The sequence below is a fragment of the Atta colombica genome, unplaced genomic scaffold (assembly GCF_001594045.1).
Source record: "Atta colombica isolate Treedump-2 unplaced genomic scaffold, Acol1.0 scaffold161, whole genome shotgun sequence".
NCBI classification, from domain to species: domain Eukaryota; kingdom Metazoa; phylum Arthropoda; class Insecta; order Hymenoptera; family Formicidae; genus Atta; species Atta colombica.
Genome location: NW_017259252.1, coordinates 37,863 through 56,396, shown reverse-complemented (window position 1 = coordinate 56,396; position 18,534 = coordinate 37,863). Strand labels below are relative to the sequence as shown.

General features: G+C 31.8%; 2 protein-coding genes across 2 annotated transcripts in view; one reads left to right on the top strand and one right to left on the bottom strand.

Moving 5' to 3' along the window:
- Window positions 1–4,448, top strand: part of LOC108685872 (angiotensin-converting enzyme-like) — a 14,490-nt gene extending 10,042 nt beyond the window's left edge. Inside the window, exons 2-8 of the mRNA XM_018190881.1 lie at window positions 230–587; window positions 2,114–2,432; window positions 2,495–2,716; window positions 2,827–3,352; window positions 3,506–3,760; window positions 3,829–4,004; window positions 4,129–4,448. Of these exons, the coding sequence (XP_018046370.1) occupies window positions 230–587; window positions 2,114–2,432; window positions 2,495–2,716; window positions 2,827–3,352; window positions 3,506–3,760; window positions 3,829–4,004; window positions 4,129–4,172 (1,900 nt within the window). The 3' untranslated portion in view covers window positions 4,173–4,448. The remainder of the gene's footprint in view (window positions 1–229; window positions 588–2,113; window positions 2,433–2,494; window positions 2,717–2,826; window positions 3,353–3,505; window positions 3,761–3,828; window positions 4,005–4,128) is intronic.
- Window positions 4,415–15,661, bottom strand: LOC108685870 (replication factor C subunit 1). Its single transcript, XM_018190877.1, has 19 exons — window positions 15,588–15,661; window positions 15,191–15,262; window positions 10,075–10,600; window positions 9,831–9,974; window positions 9,207–9,419; window positions 8,986–9,124; window positions 8,704–8,910; window positions 8,478–8,641; window positions 7,530–7,709; window positions 7,154–7,447; window positions 6,882–7,044; window positions 6,581–6,790; window positions 6,290–6,516; window positions 5,639–5,976; window positions 5,351–5,569; window positions 5,076–5,249; window positions 4,923–4,998; window positions 4,651–4,821; window positions 4,415–4,563 (listed from the first exon to the last, which is right to left on the bottom strand). Exons 3-19 carry the CDS (start codon window positions 10,081–10,083, stop codon window positions 4,459–4,461), a joined length of 3,033 nt encoding a protein of 1,010 aa, XP_018046366.1. The 5' UTR covers window positions 10,084–10,600; window positions 15,191–15,262; window positions 15,588–15,661; the 3' UTR covers window positions 4,415–4,458.
- Window positions 15,662–18,534: the final 2,873 nt, after the last annotated feature.

Sequence of the window (18,534 nt, the reverse complement as noted above, 5' to 3'; positions counted from 1 at the left end):
TCAAAGTACGAAAGTACCGGAAGCACGCGTTCGTAAAGTTGTTGCTGCAACTTCGTCGACAATAAGTACCACATGTGTTTCTCACATGCAGAGTATATATATATATATATATATATAATTCACATTGAATTATTTAAAGCATTAAAGATAGTTTTGATCGATGTAGGCTTCTAATCTATTAATTGTGTTTCTCATTTACGATCTAAAATAAGATTCTTATTGTTATTAGAATATTGGTAGCAGTAGTTATAACTCTAGTGGCAGCCAAACCAACGACCGAAGATGCAGATATCAAAAGCGAAACTTCCGACGATCTTCTGAAAAGCGCTCACGAACTTTTGAAACGAATCGATGCAGAGTATGCAAAATGGAATAATATACAGAGTATCACCGCATGGAATTACGCATCGAATCTAACGAATGAGAATCTGGCAGAAAAGTTGAAATGCTCGGCAGAGGGGGCAAACGTTACCAAACATATTATTCAAATAGTGAATGACTTCCCTTGGAGAGACTTGAAAAATGAGTCTATGAAGAGACAGTTCAAAAAACTCAGTATACTCGGTGTCGCCGCTCTCCCTGAACAAGTAAATATATATTGGTCGGGCAAAAAGTTTTTTCATATTTTTTAATTCAAAATTGTACATACGATATTTTCGTCAAAAATGAACGAAATTTAAATTTAAAAAGAGATTTTAAAACTTGGAATTTCTATTTTCGAAAGGTTACTATATTTTTTGAGTTTCTGTGAGTTTGGTAATTTTTACATTTAAACTATGAGCTGAAAAAGATGAAAAATTTTCTTTTCACTTTGGAGCTCTTATGTGTCCAAAAAAAATTTATGAAAATTTTCGACTATCTATCGTGAAAGCTTGAAGCTTTCCCTAAAAAATTATTTTTTTTAAATGCTCCTGATTTTTTATTAGTGATTCGCGAATTAAATAAAGAACCATTCTAACTTTGATTGCTCATAATTCCGATAAAAATCATCATACCACAAAAAACAGATTCTTAAAGCTGAACTTTGTTCTAGCGAATGATATAATTGTAACGAAAATTTCGCAACAAATGAAAACTTTTGCAAAAACATTTTTTTTAATACGAAGAAATTTTTTCCCCGAATATATAGAGATTTATTTACTAATGATACATTTCTTACAAAAAATAGTATAGTAAAAAAATATTATTTTGTATTTGTGCAGTTAAAATCATTTTTTGTTGTTTTGTGTTGAATTTTTACATTCAAGTACTAATTTAACGTAATGTGATTGTATTATTTGAATATTTAGTATTAAATTGAAATTCAACATTTCTTACAAGGGAATGCTATGTTGCAAAAGTAATATAAAAAATTAATATTACCGATCGAAAGACGTTTAAAATATGTATTTTAGATGGATTGGTCAAATTTTCACAAAATCCTATGAATCCTGTCTAAATTAAAATAGCTAAACATATCTTGATCCAAGTGGGGTACAGAATCCATAGGATTCATCTCAAGATTTTTACCATTTAGAATATTTACATCAATTTACGTGATCTTTTGACTGGTAATTTTATTTTTTGGTATCACTTATGTAATGTAGTTCGTTTCCCTTGTTGATGTTACAATTTATGAGCAAGTAAACATAAAAAGTAACATAAAAATAATGTATTTTAACGTAAATTTTAAGATGAATGAAATGTGTTAAAAAAATCCTAAAGCCATCTATATTTCCGATAAATTAATTTAATTAATTAAATTGTAATTTTTATATACTTATTACTTTTTTCCTCTTTTACAGATTCGAAAATCCTTTTCCAGGATTATATGCATTAATACGTGCCTATGAGATGGAGTTTATGTCGAGAACGACAAAAACTTTTCTTAAGATTTCAATTCCGAAATTTTTTATCATTTTCAGCATAAACTTCACCTTACAGACACCATTACATTTGTAATTTATATTCATCTTATATTAAATTAATACAAAAATTTGGGTGAACTGTTTGAGATATATATTAAATTTATAACAATTTTCCAACTGAGTTGTATAGCGAAAATTTGAATTCATTTCATTGACCAAAATTGCGAGTAAGTTAGATCATTACCGAGTGATATATAATATTGCAGAGTTATAATGAATTTGAGATGACGGTGAGTAAAATGGAGAACATCTATAGCACCGCAAAAATCTGCGATTATCACAACAAGAGCAAGTGTGATCTTGCACTTGAACCAGAAATTATTGAGATATCAAAGAGTAGTCACGATCCTGAGGAGCTGAAACATATTTGGGTGGAGTGGAGGAAAGTATCAGGCGAGAAAGTCAAATCTCTGTACTCCAAATATGTTGAGCTAGCGAATACTGTGGCGACACTCAACAACTTCTCTGACTATGCAGCATTTTGGATGAAAGATTACGAGGCTGATAATTTCCCTGAACAAATCGGTAAGATTATCTGCAGCATCGTTCACTGAAATGGTATTAATGAAACAACAAAATTTGTACAGAGACTCAATGGCAACAACTGAAGCCACTATATTTACAACTGCATGCTTACGTACGGCGCGAGCTCAGGAAGAAATACGGCGAAAACATTGTCTCCAAAGACGGCCCGATCCCAGCGCATCTATTGGGCAATCCCTGGGCTCAGACTTGGAATATTGCAAACTTCACCGTACCGTTCTTGGGCAAACAACTGCCGGATGTTAGTGCCGCTTTGATAGAACAAGGCAGGTTTATATTTGAGTCTTTTAAGATTTTCACTATTAAAGAATCAATTTGTTTTCAGTTTTCTTTACACTCATATATCCATTATAATGCTTCATAATTCTTTAAACAGATTACAATGCGACAAGCATGTTCCGTCTCGCTGAGAATTTCTTCATATCAATTAACTTGACTGCCATGCCGGACACATTCTGGAAAAAATCGATTCTGACAAAGAAGGATGGTGTAGACATGATCTGCCATGCGAGCGCATGGGATTTCTACAATGCCGAAGATTTCAGGATCAAGCAATGTACGCGCATTAACATGGAAGACTTGCTAACAGCGCATCATGAGATGGGTCACATCGAGTATTACTTGCAATACAAGAACCAGCCTGTAGTTTTCAAAGAGGGCGCGAATCCAGGTTTCCATGAGGCGGTTGGTGATGTTATTTCTCTCAGCGTATCTACTCCCAGTCATCTCAAAAAGATCGGTCTATTAATGGATGACTCGACTGATCGGGAGGCATTCCTCAATCACCTCTATATGAAGAGTCTTGACAAGATTGTCTTCCTGCCATTCGCTTACATGATGGACCGATGGCGTTGGAACGTATTCCAAGGAAAAGTCACGCCAGACAATTATAATTGCAACTGGTCAGTGTTCTAGATAACAAAAATATATCCCTCTGTATTACTTTCTTTTTTCAACAAAATTTCTTCTCGAATAAAAATGTATTAAATCGAATTTCGAAAAAAAAATGAATTGAAAAAATATTTGAAACAAGTTAAAAAATTGTTTACTTTAAGGTGGACACTCGCCGAGGAATACCAGGGCATCGAACCTCCCGTAGATAGGTCGGAAGAAGACTTCGATCCTGGCTCAAAGTATCATATAATTGCGGGCGTCGAGTATATAAGATACTTTGTAAGCTTTGTGATACAGTTTCAGTTTCACAAGGCATTGTGTATCGAAGCGAAACAATATGATCCGAGCAATCCAAATGCCAAACCATTGAGTCAATGTGATATTTACGATAATAAGGACGCCGGAAATCTGCTAAAGTAAGTCTGATATGCATCATTATAAGAATACAATTCGAATATAGAGATATTGATTGCATTTATGTTAGATCTATGCTTGAGTTGGGTTCTTCGAAACCGTGGCAAGACGCGATGGAGAAAATCTCTGGTCAAAGGCAAATGGATGCAGCTGGACTTTTGGAATATTTTAAGCCTTTGACTGATTGGCTGACCGAAGAAAATAAGAAAACTAATGAATACATTGGATGGAAACACAGTAAAAAACGTATGCATCATAAATATATAAAATATTTCATAAAATTTTATTTCATATATTATGAGTATTTTATATCAGCTATTTTTATAGCAACTGGGACATACCATTCTAACTGCTCTTTTTTTCGTTTCAGAATGTGTACAGACGAGAGGAGAGCTTGTGAATTACAGCTATTGAGTCTTTAGCATAACATATTCTCCACTAATAAGACAATAAGAAATATATTTTGAAACAATGTCAGATGTTGTTTGATTTTTTGTAATACAATAAATCTAATAAGAAAATAGGAAGTATATTTTGAAACGAAAGCCAAATATTGCGTTTTTTATGCAATAAATCTAATGTATAAAAATCATTTCACGATCATACAAACGCTTCAATTAATTCGAGAATAAATGTTCGTAATGGATTAATTTTCAAGTTTCTCTAAATAAAACATGCATTTCTCTTTTACTATTGTCTCTTATTTTCCTTTACCGCGTACTTTTCCACATTTCTTAATCGATTCGCCGCGTTTTTTCGTTGATGAAGCAGCTTTGCTAGTACTAGCAACAGTAGGTTTTTTTGCCTAAAATATTATGTGATCTTTATCTTTTTTGTTAAAAAAATTGATAATATTTTATGATGGAATTGCGAAAATAATTTTTAATACTACCTTAATCATCTTATCAAAATCAATATCATCAATTTCTTCCTCTTCATCTTCTTCTTCTCCCATAATATCATTATTTTGCCTAGATCTTTTCTTTGTTGTAGTAGTGCTATTAATTGCATATGGCAGCATAGGAGGATTCTTTTGATATGCGCGTGTAAATGCTGCTTTTATCTGTTTACATATTAGTGAAATATACATTAATTAAAATTTTTACAATACGAAGTTATCATAATAAAAGAATCTTCATTATTATTAATTAATATTGCACATACTTTACTATCAAGATTACTCGTCGAATCGGACATTCCTGGCCAAAAAGAAATTTCTATTGCTGAATCCAAGTCTTCCCTAAGAAAAAATGAAATATCAGCATATGTATCTGCTTTTGTGTTTTGTAGTGCATTCAATGTAAATAAGATACGAACCTAGTTAAATGATACTTTCCCATAATATTTATTGCTTCTTCTATACCATCTACACCATTATCTATCAAAGGTTTTACAATAGCATTTCGAATATAAGGTAAATAATCCATATTCAGGGCATCCTTGTTTGCACTCGTAGCTAATCGAGTATGCGTCGTCAATTCTTGCAATAATCTGGAAATGATACACAGCGGACAAAGTGCTGCTAATGAAATTCGATACAACCATAATGAATCACATAATAATAATAAAAGTATATAAATATTTTATAATACCGGTTAAATCTTGTTGTCTTGGAATTTCGCCCGAACCAGCTCGGGAATCGTATCAATCCGTCAGAGCTTCCTGACATTTCATTAGCTGGTATAACAAATGAGAAACAAGCATGCAACGGAAGTAGACTCCACATCATATTACTTCTCATCACCTTCTCGATGAGGTCCCCCTGAGATATACTATCAGCTGCATTGGCAATTCTTTCTAACCTCTGACGACTGCAAATGTAACAAATCTTAATTCTTGAACTTTAAAAAGCAGCTTCATAAAAGTAGCGATATACTTACAGTGATATTTGAGATAATCTAACTCCCTGATAATTTTCTTGTATAAAAAGAGGCGCTATATTGTAATCATGAAAATATAAACCGATCTTCTCATTCAGACTCATATTTTTTTGCTCATCCGCATTGAATGCTATTTTTGTAACATCGAATGGACCGAGCTTAAAGTTCTTATTTGAATGTTTTTTATCAGTTGTCTTCACGTGAGTCATTTGAGTACCGAGAAACTCCAGATGGTTTATTACTTGTCGAATATCATAATTCGTCGATTCGATTAAATGATCGAGATCCTCCGTTGAAATCTTGATGTTCTCTTTAAAGCACAGAGACTTCATAGAACTCTGTAGAAAAGATATCAAAGTATATCAAATTAGGAACAATGTGTGTTTGTGTGAATAAAATTGACTTTTATGTTGTCCTTTTTATTTTATTATTTTAGTTCTAGCGCTAAGATAATTAAAATAACAAAATAAAAAAGGCAAATACAAAAATTAGTGTGCAAAGATAAAGTATCAAATATATAGTGAATTTAATAAAACAAATAGTATACAAAATATACAGAGTATACAGACTTATGCTCTTTCTTATGTTGCTGTTTGAATTATATCAAATAAGAAAGATTACTCAAACTAGATTCTATAACCAAGTATATACCCTGATCTGTTCCACTCTGAGCCTCGGATATTTTAGGTCATAGCTGTGCGTAGAAATAGTTTTCACCTTTGTATTAAATCGATCATTACATATATAGATAACTGGTACATCGGTATGTTTTATTAAATTAACTAATTCCTGTAAGCCACCACGATCTTCGTTGCCAGCCATACCGTCAACTTCATCCATCAACAGCACGTGCTTGCTCGTAATTTTTTGTTTGGTACCTGTAACGTAGTGTGAGACAAGAAAATGGTATAATTATTTCAAGATTTTATATCACATGCCCACCTGTGACATAATCTTTCATCGTAGTATTGGATAATAATCCTGAGACCGCTTCTTTTAGAAGTGCTTTGTTTCTCGTGTCGGAAGCATTGAATTCCACAAGATCGTATCCCAATTCTTTACAAACAACTTGCACAGTTGTTGTTTTACCAACGCCCGGTGGACCAGACAACAAGGCAGCTTTGAAGTTTTGTCCATGAGTTTGCTTGCTAGCTATTGAAATGAAATTATAATCAGATTAATTAACCTTTTTTTATCTTCATACCAAGATTTGATAAAAGAACAATAATAAAAGTTAACATACTGCTGTCTTTGAATTTGGGATTCTGACGATTTTGATGCCAATCACGTAGCCATATGTATAAGTTATGTGCACAGCTCTTATCTCCTTGCTGACCTATAATTTGCTTCATAGTTTTGGGTCTATATCTCTCAACTAATGGTTCTGATCTAATACTTGTTATTATCTGGAAAAATATAATAAAAGCAAGGAAGTAATTATATTTTAAGCTCTGTGTCATTTTATGTCATTTTGTATCATTTGTGCATGTATATCAAATTAATATCTATATTTACTTTCTGTGTATTATTGCTTGCATCTAAATCTTGTTTTGATGTTGGCAAAGTTTCCGTATTCACACTGGTTTTTACTGATAAAGATGGTGGTATTTTTATCTTTTTAGGTGAATCTAATAATGCTTTTGTTTTGTTCGGTGATGATAATTCATCGCTCTCAAATTTTCTAAATATCTTTTTCACGTTTGATTTTGCTTTAGTCGGCTTGATGTCTGCAGCTTTACCTTCCGGTCTCGTGCGAATCATTTCAAGGAGATCATCTTCAGATATTTGTTTAATACCTAAATTACTAGCCTGAAAATTTATATTTCATATAAAAAATAAAAGAGATATATGCAAAATATATGAGTATATATAATCATATAAAAAAACACACTTTTGCCAATTTAGATGGGCCAGCCTCATCTCCCACCATAATATAATTTACTTTGTTTGATACAGATTTTACAATCCGGCCACCATATTTTTGTATTAAATCTTCGGCTTCATTTCTTTCTAAGGAATCCAACACACCAGTAATACAAAAACTTATTCCAGCTAAACAATTTTCGGCACCCTGAGATAAAAAATCAAATAAAAAATCTGGGATAGAATATTAATTGAAAATCTTTCCTAATTTTATTGAAAAACAATCTCTATTCTACTATATGAGCAATTTCTGACAAAATTGAACAAAAAATACTTTTTTTAACTGCTTATGCCCCTCTAAAAAATGTTTTCATTATAGTTTTTTCACATGGAAATTTTTACAAAACTGAGCAACTGCTCTACTTTGAAGTTAAATATCTTTGGTTTAAATCATCATAGAAAGAACATCATAGAAGTACGAAAAACATTTTAAAGGGAAAATTAAGTGCTTTTTATAATATTATTTGAATTTGTTTAAAACATTAATAATTTTTATTGTTATTAATAATGTAAATATTAATTAAATTTTTCCATCGAAAATTATCATTTATGAAAGTTTAAATAAAATATGATCGAATTCCTTATTAAATTATAGACAAAACATATTTTTTTTACAGGATGGAGTTTCAGAATAGACTTTTAATTTAAAAAAATAAAGTAGACACTGCACAACGTCGTGCGCTATCCATTAGCTACTTCGCATGATACGAATGTTGCAGATTCAGACAAGGCATCATATCTTGTAACTATTTTTAGGAACTTTTTATAACTTTTAATGCTATTTTAAATATTATTAATATTATTTCTTGCAGTTATAACTATAATATTAAATTGACATTATTCTATTATTATTATGTAAAATATAATCTATCATATAGAACTATTCATTGTTATTATCATATGTAAAATCTCTTACTGTAGGAATCTCTTTTGAACCAGGGTTTCTGGCACCGCCTCTCTGAAGATATTTTTCATACATTATAGTACGCTGTTTTTTCATTTCTTTCCTTTCTTCAAATAAATTTTCTTCCATTATTTTGGCTTTCTTTCTACTTGACTTTTCTGTATCTTTGTCTTTTTCTGCAGAAATAGACGTTGTGAATTATAATTTAATTACTTAGAAATCCTATCATCATACTTACTGCTTATATCTAAATCTCCATTCGAGCTACCTTTTTTCTCTTTTTGTAAGTTCTGTTTTGGAGAAGAATTTGTAACTTTTGAATATACATTATTTTTATTAGGAGATTGTTTTACTTTTTCAGATCTTAGTTCATTCGTATTGTTAGTTATATTATCGCACTCTTTCAAACTATTATTATGTTTCCTGTTTTTATTAGAGGCCACCTCTGTAAATATTCTATCATGTCAAATTTGTGTAACAGTATCTATTTAAACAATAAATAAATTAAATTTAAACATACCTGTCTTAACTGCAGCTTCTGATTTCTTAGGATTATCCACATTTTTGCTTTTACTCTTCTTATCCTGTATCAGGGTATCTTGTACATCCAATTGTTTAAGCACAGCATCAAAATCTTCATCATCATGAAACTTGGATTCCTACATAAATTCCAGAATAAATCCCAGAAAGTTTTAGCATATTTCTTTAATTTTTCTGTTTGTACTTGAATACAATATTTACCACTTTCTGTAATTTTTGGTTTACTTTTGTCTCTTCTATTCTCATTATCGGCTTCTTGCCAAATAATTCAGTAAGAGGTACTGCTTTGCAAGGCTCTTTGCTTTTGCTTTTCTTATTTGTTGTAAGATTGCTGGAATCTTTTTTATCATCTCTAATGACCCTTTCCTCATCCTCAGAGTCAGATAGGATGGAAGATTTCTTTCTTTTTACAACCTGTATAATTGATTATTCAAATTGGAATTGAAAATAATAAAGAGAATCATAACTCGTCAACTTAACTCGTCAACAACTGAGAGATCTTTAAAGATACTATTGATACTTTAAAATTTAGATTATGAATTTCACTAAATTTATATCCATAAAAAATAAGTAAAATATCGCTAGATTTTTATGATGATAAAAACATGTTAATGCTGCTGATAAGTACTAAAACTTTTTTAGTTTTTTATATAATTCGAAACATAAAGAAATTTGTTGTTCCTAGAAAACCCCTATTACTAACAGAAGTTAAAATTCATATTGATGATAAGAGAGTTAACTATCTATATCAACATTATTGCACATAACAAAGAGAATTATAAGAATAACTATGACAAAAAATATGCAAATGACAAAAAACAATACTGTAGAACGTTTTGTGGACGACTGTGGTTTCTCTTCATCTTCGTCCGAAGACGAAATAATCCGTCGCTTCTGAGATTTTTTCCAAGCGACAGGCTCGCTGTTCTTCTGTGAAGTCGCGACCGGGGCAAAGTAGGATCTAATATCCTACGGAAATAACACGTGTGTGAGATTTTGACATTCAGGAAATTGAAATAAAGTAACGTAATTATTAATTAAATATAACCGCTATACTCTCGTTACGTACCCTCGGCATTTTCGTGATATCTCGCCGATATTCGGCACATGTGTACTGATCATAAATGTTACGCCGGCATCAGCCGGCATAATCGGATTGAATTTTGTTTGGTTTTGTTTTCGTATAAATGGCAACAGTCAATGCGAGTTCTGCAATCCCGAGTATTCCAAGTAACCAAAAAGCAATATTCTGGCTGCGTTCCATTTAAAGGTGCGTTCACATGCAAGCGTTAGGCAGCGGAAGCAGCAACTAATCAGGTGGACGATACGGGCAGTAGTTGTTACGTCTGCAATGACTTCATTTTTCCAATAATTATTTTTGAACAGACTCAGTAACAGGCCTGAGTAATAGATGCAGGCACCAAGTTCCTAGAGACGCACCTAACCCTTCTCTCCGACACTCATCGCTGACGGGGCAGTCAATGGAAGGGAGTGATTAGGAATGAGCAAACGTAGAGAAGGCAGAGGAATGCGTGTCGTCCAGAGCGGCTACATGCGAAATACTGGCTCCTTCCATTGTCTGACCAATTGCTGCTCTAGATTTTAAAACGCCGCGTGCGAACATAATATCACAGTATATACAGGATGCGTTCGGAGAGACGCTATTCGCGCTATTTAGCGCTACGAATTTCACGAAGCTGCAGATAGCGCTACAAACACGATGATGACGTCACTAATGATAGCGTGTTATGTCATAATTGCGCGCTATCAATGCTATTCCTTCCGAGGTAGTGTATTGGTAGCGTTAGCGTTTACAAATCGTGAACAACCTTAGCGTAGCGTTTAACATTCGTCAAAGTTAGATTAATGTTTGAGGAGATTCTGTCTTCGAGTGGCACCAAACTTTTCTTTCTTAGAATTTCGTAGAGTAAACATACGTACGTAATGTGTAAATTTCAAATTTTATCATAATAAATGCAATCTCAATTTTAATCTCTGCTGATGACTTGTCACTAGGCTGGAGTGAATGTAATTCTTGCTTGTATTATCTTTAAAAATCTTTCAAAGTTTCTGCGAAGTTCAACTTGTGTATTTGATTTCATTATAAATGTGAAAGTCAGAGGTATCTTGTTACTGGCAATTTTTAATTCCCGGAAAAAAGTTACTATTACGGTATAGCGCGGGAGAGTATTCCGCTGCAGATGCTTAAAATCCTTATTAGATTTAGATGTTTCTTCTTTTGAAATCGACAACGGATGCTCAGGTTCTTCCTTTTATCTGATTAATTTACTTAGTGTAATTATTAATTTTTTGATCTAATTTATATTCACTTCGGTCTAGCGGCATGCTATCATAGAGATTGCAATTGAGATTGCATTCTGTTATTCACTATGAGAAAATAAAAAATTTAATTTAAATTTACGAGAAAATAAAAATTACGTTACAAATACTTTACAAAACCTAAAAAATAATTTTTAATCATAGGGAAAAGTTTGATTGGTGATTGAAAACAGAATCTCCTACATTAACTTAACCTCGACGAATATATCTTTCTGTTTAAACGCTATCAACGCTACGTTAGGATTGTTCATGGAACTTGCTAATGCTATCGCGCTATTAGCTTCAAGAACAGCGTTGGTAGTGTTTGCGTCCATAGCGAATAGTGTCTCCCCAAACATACTCACAGTAGCGCAATTCTCTCAGCATCTTTGATATTAAACCCATTTTATAATGGACAGTAGCAGTAGTGGATTAAGGAGTAGAAATCAACCAATCATAGTCGAATGTGAGAAGGATAATTAATTATTATTAGTCGATTTCTACGCCTACTTTTTAATTCACTACTGCTACCGTAGAATAGGCTTTAGTGTTTTCCAAAATGGAATGCGCACGCACGAAATAAGTAAGTTCCCTAGTAGCGCCATCTGAATTTTTTTCTTAGTTGCTCTTTATTTTTTTCGTTTTCTCTTTCTAGGTCGTTTGTACATTAAAGTTAATCTAAATGTAATAAAATTAAAAGAAATAGAATTAAGAATAGATTTATAATTATAATGCATTGCAAAATAAAAAAAAAATACAAAAATAAGAAAATATGAAATTATATAAATATTGTATGATACAAATATTATACTGTAAAAATATTTTAATTAACGACTGCAGCATACGATGCTTGTTTTCCTGCTAGATTGCTAGCCGGATTAAAATCTTACTGGCACTGACAGCATCGCAGCCAATATGGTAGCAAGATTCTAATCCAGCTAACAATCCAGCAGGAAAATAAGCATCGTGCCGCTGGCTTTACTTCTCATTTTATTGCTGATGAACTTTGTAACATCAATTTTGCTGATGTCTATCATTTGTAAGCTACTAATGACTATTGTATTGTATTTTATTTTATGTTATGTCTATTATAGTCTATTGTATATTTTATGTATATTACTTTGTTAGCATAGTCTTTCTCATAAAGCTTCGCAATAAACTAAATTAAACTAATTAAATTAAACTAATCATGAATTTCTTTTCTTCTATCTCTTTCTTTGATCCGTATTTCAGCTACTGGAACATTTAAATGACCCTGAAAGAGAGAATGAAAAAAGAAAGAAATGAGATAGAAGTTTAGATCAGAAGGCGTTACTGAGCAACTTATTTATTTCACGCACTTCATTTTGAACATAAAATCAGGAGAGTTGCACTACTGTATATATTATGGTAATACTAAGGGTGCAGTCGAGTTATGAATGCTTCAAAGCATTTTTTTATTGGTCAATTAGTAAAATCCTTTCTTCCGATTGATTAATCAAATGCTTCGCAGTATTCATAGTGGCAACGATGAGCCAAAAGTTAACTCCAAAATAATTCCAAACTGGCTCAGAATTCCATAAATTCTGCCTCCTCTTGCTCTCCTCCTACCTCAGTATCATCGAATACATCGCTGGCATCCTTAGCATGGATGACTCCCCTTTTCTCTTAATGAAATTAGAACTGGGGGTCGATTGTGTATCTCGAAATGAGGTGAAAATTACAAAAGTGAGCAAATTCAATAGAATATTCATTTAATTTAATTGATTAATAACTAATGAATTTGCTCACTTTTGCAATTTTCATTTCATTTTAAGATACATAATCGATTCCCTGCACTGGACTCTATTAGAATGTCCTTTAGTCCGGGGTTAGACGACATAGACTATCGTCTCCTCAGGGCTCTTCCTAATGAACTCCTATCATATCTCTTAGCTCTTCTTAATTTATTTTACCGCTCATCTTCTTTTCCAGAAAAATGATTTCATTCCATCGTCCATTTTATACTCAAATCTCACGGTTCGGGTTTCCGTCCTATATCTTTTACTTCCTGCATCCTTAAAATCCTGGAATATATGATTTTAAACAGACTATATTGGTTGGTTTTCCAAATCTCCTTTCTCTCCTATTCTTCTCCTCTTCTCGAATAACCAATTCGGATTTAGAAAGTTCAGATTATGTCAGGACAATTCTCAGGTATCAAATACACATCATTTTGTTGTCAAATTTGATCATTTACTGACTATTGATGACGTCACTAAATGATGTCTTCCCAGTCAGAAATAGTTCCTCGAAAAGACGTCATTTCGACGTCATTACGATGGAAAAGTTGTCGATTCGAAACTTATATCGAAATTTCAAGGATTTTACTAATTGATCAATAAAAAAATGCTTTGAAGCATTCATAACTCGACTGCACCCTTAGTATTACCATAGTATATACAGCGCAACTCTCCTGATTTTATGTTGTTCAAAATAAAGTGCGCATGAAATAAGTGAAATAAGTAAATTGCTCAGTAACGCCTTCTGATCTAAACTTCTATCTCACTTTTTTCTTTTTTCGTTCTCTCTTTCAGGGTCATTTAAATGTTCCAGTAGCTGAAATACGGATCAAAGAAAGAGATAGAAGAAAAGAAATTCATGATTAATTTAATTTAATTAGTTTAATTTAGTTTATTGCTGAAGCTTTATGAGAAAAACTATGCTAACAATAGACTATGCTAATATACATAAAATATGATACAATAGACTATAATAGACATTTTCAAGTGATAAAAAATTATGTAGAGAGTGCAATGAGAGTTGATACATTTTTAATATTTTTTGTATAAATTTGTGATACATAATCTTATATTTTGAATATTTTCATTCAAAGGTCGAATCGACATTATTTTCGATTTTATTTCACTTGCAATTGCAATATCGCTCTAATCATAAAAGCTTTCTCAAAATTTTTCAGAGTTTATAAATAATTTTATAACTTTTTAGAAAATTGTGAAATTTTTTTATATGAATCGGAACATTTTTTACAACTCGAATGTCGATAAAGTCTTTTCTTCTCATAATTCTTTGTATCTTATTTTATTGTTCTACTCCTATTAAATAATATTACTTTTATTTGTACTTTGTAGTTTATTTAATATAATTTTATTACGTCACTTTTATATTGAGGAATTTCAGGGAATAATATCTCTTACCATAAATGTTGATAATATATTAGCTGTCTTTTACCATAAATGAGCACGAAATCAAGGAAAAATATCATCGACTCTATCAAAGGCTAGCTAGTTTAATTCTAGCTCGAATCGATATCGAAATGATCTCGATTTTTAAATTAAAAAATTTAAATTTAAATGTTGCTATCATACAAGTTTCCAATATCATTTGGAAGTATAAAAATACTATTAGTGTCATTGCTACTGCAATAATATTATTACTGATGCGCAATAGGGTCAATGATAAGTCAGTAGTGTTACTATTGTAGTAAGTAGTATATGATGTAGTATGACATAACATAGAATTACTTCCAGTAATTGTAACATTCGGTATAAAAAATTTATTAGAGTAAAAAATACACATATATGTGTATATTTTTAATTATGTGTATTTTTAGTTAAGACAAATATAATAAATAATAATTTACAGCCGAAATTTATTGAAGGATTTTATAACAGTTACATATATCAATTGCATGTGTGTGTGCCCTGATAGAAATTCCTCAGTGTCAGGAATGCCATAATACTGGCCAGCGCCATAATCTCATAAAAAAATCTGACATAGTCCAAAAAAAGACTAATCTTGTGCCTAATATGGAATATCTAGTATGGAAATAGCATTCGCAATAAAATAAATTAAATAGTCTAATTAAATAGCATGTCATACTCAACCTCACGTCTCACATGAAAATATGACTGCAGCGCTTATTCGCATCGCAGTATTTCGTGGCTATGACGGATTTTCTAACATGAATAATCGAAACTTTAACGATTAATATCTCAGGTTCGCCGAGCAGAATAATGCTTTTTTCTGCCAGATTTCTTCATTTCATGCAAAATCACATCAAGGAAGCCTAATTTCATTGATTTTTGAGATGGTAGGGGTAAAACTAAATTATTATTCTTTTTTTTTCGTCTTCTTCATCTTCATTTTTACACGAAAAATTAATAAAATTAGGCTTACGATGTGTTTTTTATAAAATGAAGGAATCTGACAGAAAAAGCGTCGCTCTGCTCTACAAACTGAGATATTAATTTTACGACTATTCAGGTTAGAAAATCTGTCAACTTAGGTGCTGGTAAGTGCAATAATTGAGGACCACTTCTTGAAGAAGAACGGCAACAAGGATGCGATAAACTGGGGAAGGAAAACAGAGACTAGAACACAAACACAAATAGGACAATCAAATACGATCATATTTAAGCGAGGAGCACAGACTCTTACATAACGCATAAAACATGAAGCATAAGAACTAATCAACTTAGAATCCTTTATTTCATGGAAAGGAAGGAAATAAAGGACTTTGATTGGTTTATTTTCTTACGCATAACGCATAACACATAAGACATAAGAAATCCAATCAATCAGAATTCTTTATTTCTGGAAAGGAAGGAAACGAAAGACTCTGATTGGTTCATTTTCTTGTGCATTACATGTTATACGTTATGTAAGAATCTGTGCTCCTCGTTTTACACTCAAAGATAAAACATTCATATCGCAACATTCAGATTGCAGTGAGACGAAACACGTCCACTACAATCGAATCAAGGTGGAAAGAATATAAGGTGAAATATTCATCGCCTGTGGATGCTCAGTAGGAGAGAGAATTTGGGTAACATTTAATTGGTTGTTCCAGTAATTGGTAACCAGCGCTATTACACAGGAAAAAGTGCATATATTGGGAAACATTTATTTAATTGGTTATTCCCAGATTGCTATCGTCATTATTGCGCAATGTTTTACTTATATTCTTTCTATCATGAATCGAACGATCTCTCGAGATTGAGGACAATATCTTTGTCATTATTTTTGTCATTATATTTTCTAACTAAGTTAATAAATACCAATGTATTATTTCGTTTCCATGTAATTTCTTCAAATATTAATAATATTAAATTGTCAGCAGAGGCATAAGCTTTAAATATCTTATATATTAATTAAAATTATGAATGATTGGCATAGAAACGAAACTATTATTACAAGTAATATTTTGATTTGCATCGGTATAAATCAATGAGAAATCAAAACATAAAATCAGAGTTATGTATTGCTAACTGAAAATTAAGGACCAAAATATGGTGTCATCCCAAATGCAAAATTTAACTGCAACATCACATAGAGGTACATAGGCGTGAAATAATAACAAATATTATATCTCCACGAATGCAAATTCAATTTGTCTTGTTTCCCTATCTAATGAAATATAACTATCAACATTATTTTGTTTTTTACTCGTAATAATAAATAAACAACGATATAACATTCATATAACACATTACATAACAAATGTTTTATATAAATGTTATAATAATAGTTGTATTGATGTTATATTTGAATTACACGGGATATTTTTAAGAAAGTTTTATATATCGCCGTTTTTGTAATCGCCGATTAACCTTTTCCGATGTCTTCGATATTTTCGATAGTTTCGATCATGGTGAAAATTTCGACCACTCTTATGTCTTCATCACTCGATCTGTCGATCTACTTCCAATTTGGGCACGAAGGAGAGTAAACTCTTAATTGAGGTAATCCTTTAATTTTTAAGTAAATATTGAAATTAGTATTGCTAAACAGAAAACATTAACCTATTACACACACACACACACACACACACACACACACACACACACACACATACACACATATTTATTTATTATCTATTTTTAATAATCTAAATAATGTATCTGTATCAGAATGAATCTGCCTACAACTTTAAGTCTTTACTTTTGATTACGAAAATCACATAGCATATAAATATAAAGTGTTATTAATTGCTTTTCATTTATACACAAGTGAAACTACTGAGTTTGAAGCTAACAAAGATATTTTCTAGGATTAGTATGTGCAAAAAGCAAATTAGGTTAGGTTTGTTTAAGGCAACAAATACATAGCAGTATAATAATTAATAACATTACAGTAGTATAACAACGCAGTTACATTGCTGTTGTAGATTTGATATATAATTATATAACGGTCATATCAACATTTTTGTAACATGTTATGTTACTTCCCCTATTTATCAGATTCATAGATAACCTGATTTCTTCCCCCGCAGTATCCAATTCGTAATTCAGGGATTCTTGTCTCCGATTATATTAATCGTCGTGTAGGAGCATTCCACAGAGTTCTATCCTTAGCTCGACGCTTTTTAATGTATACCCTAAAGAAATTAACAAATTGCTAGACCCGGGCACATCGTTACTTCAATTCGCAAACAATATTGTCATATTTATTTCAAATTCCAGTGGAATCGCCCAGCACTAGGTTAAACATTCTCTCAATAATATTCAATCTTTGAGATCTCGAGATTTCTCCTAATAAAACTCAAATGATGATCTTCATAAAAAAGAGGAATCCATCTCAGGTTAATCTTTCTGTAAAACTGGAGGAGCATAATATTCTTCCCTCCCTCTCGATGAGATTCCTAGGTCTCATTCCTTGTTCTCGATCCTAAACTTTTAAACAAGAAATGCATGGAATATGTAACGTGCAAAGGGAAATGTCTAATCTCTTTTTTATCTGCGCTTAGGAGTATGTGGTCAGGGATACACCAATTTTCTTCTTTCCATCTATAGATGATACGAGCTTCCTTTGAATATGTCTCTCTCATTTTTGTCCTCAATAATAAAGCCCTATTAAACTCCAACAAGTTCAAAATCTAATCCTATACCTTGTTTACGGGTATCGCAACTTCACTCTAATTAATATCACATCGAAATAATTAATAGCACATCGAAACCTCTTCTCAAACAGAGATTTGAATATTTAGCCGTCAAATACTTTCTTAAGATCATCTCGATTCAGGACCACCCAGTAGTGGCTGAACTTCTGGATCTTTGCGAGTTATAAAAACATCTCGTCGATCCCTTGATGGAAAAAAATCGTTGAAATTGTTGGATTCAACAATAAAATTGTTGAAATAAGAAATGAAAATAACTGAAATATTGTTGAAATTTTTTTAACATGAATAATATTTTTAATATTGAAATAGTATGAATTTTAACAATAATTA

Coding starts and splice junctions, on each gene's coding strand:
- LOC108685870 (XM_018190877.1), bottom strand. Junction 7,045..7,153: donor CAAGCAATAATACACAGAAA/GTAAATATAGAT, acceptor ATATTTTTCCAG/ATAATAACAAGTATTAGATC. Junction 4,999..5,075: donor GGAAAGTATCATTTAACTAG/GTTCGTATCTTA, acceptor ATTTTTTCTTAG/GGAAGACTTGGATTCAGCAA.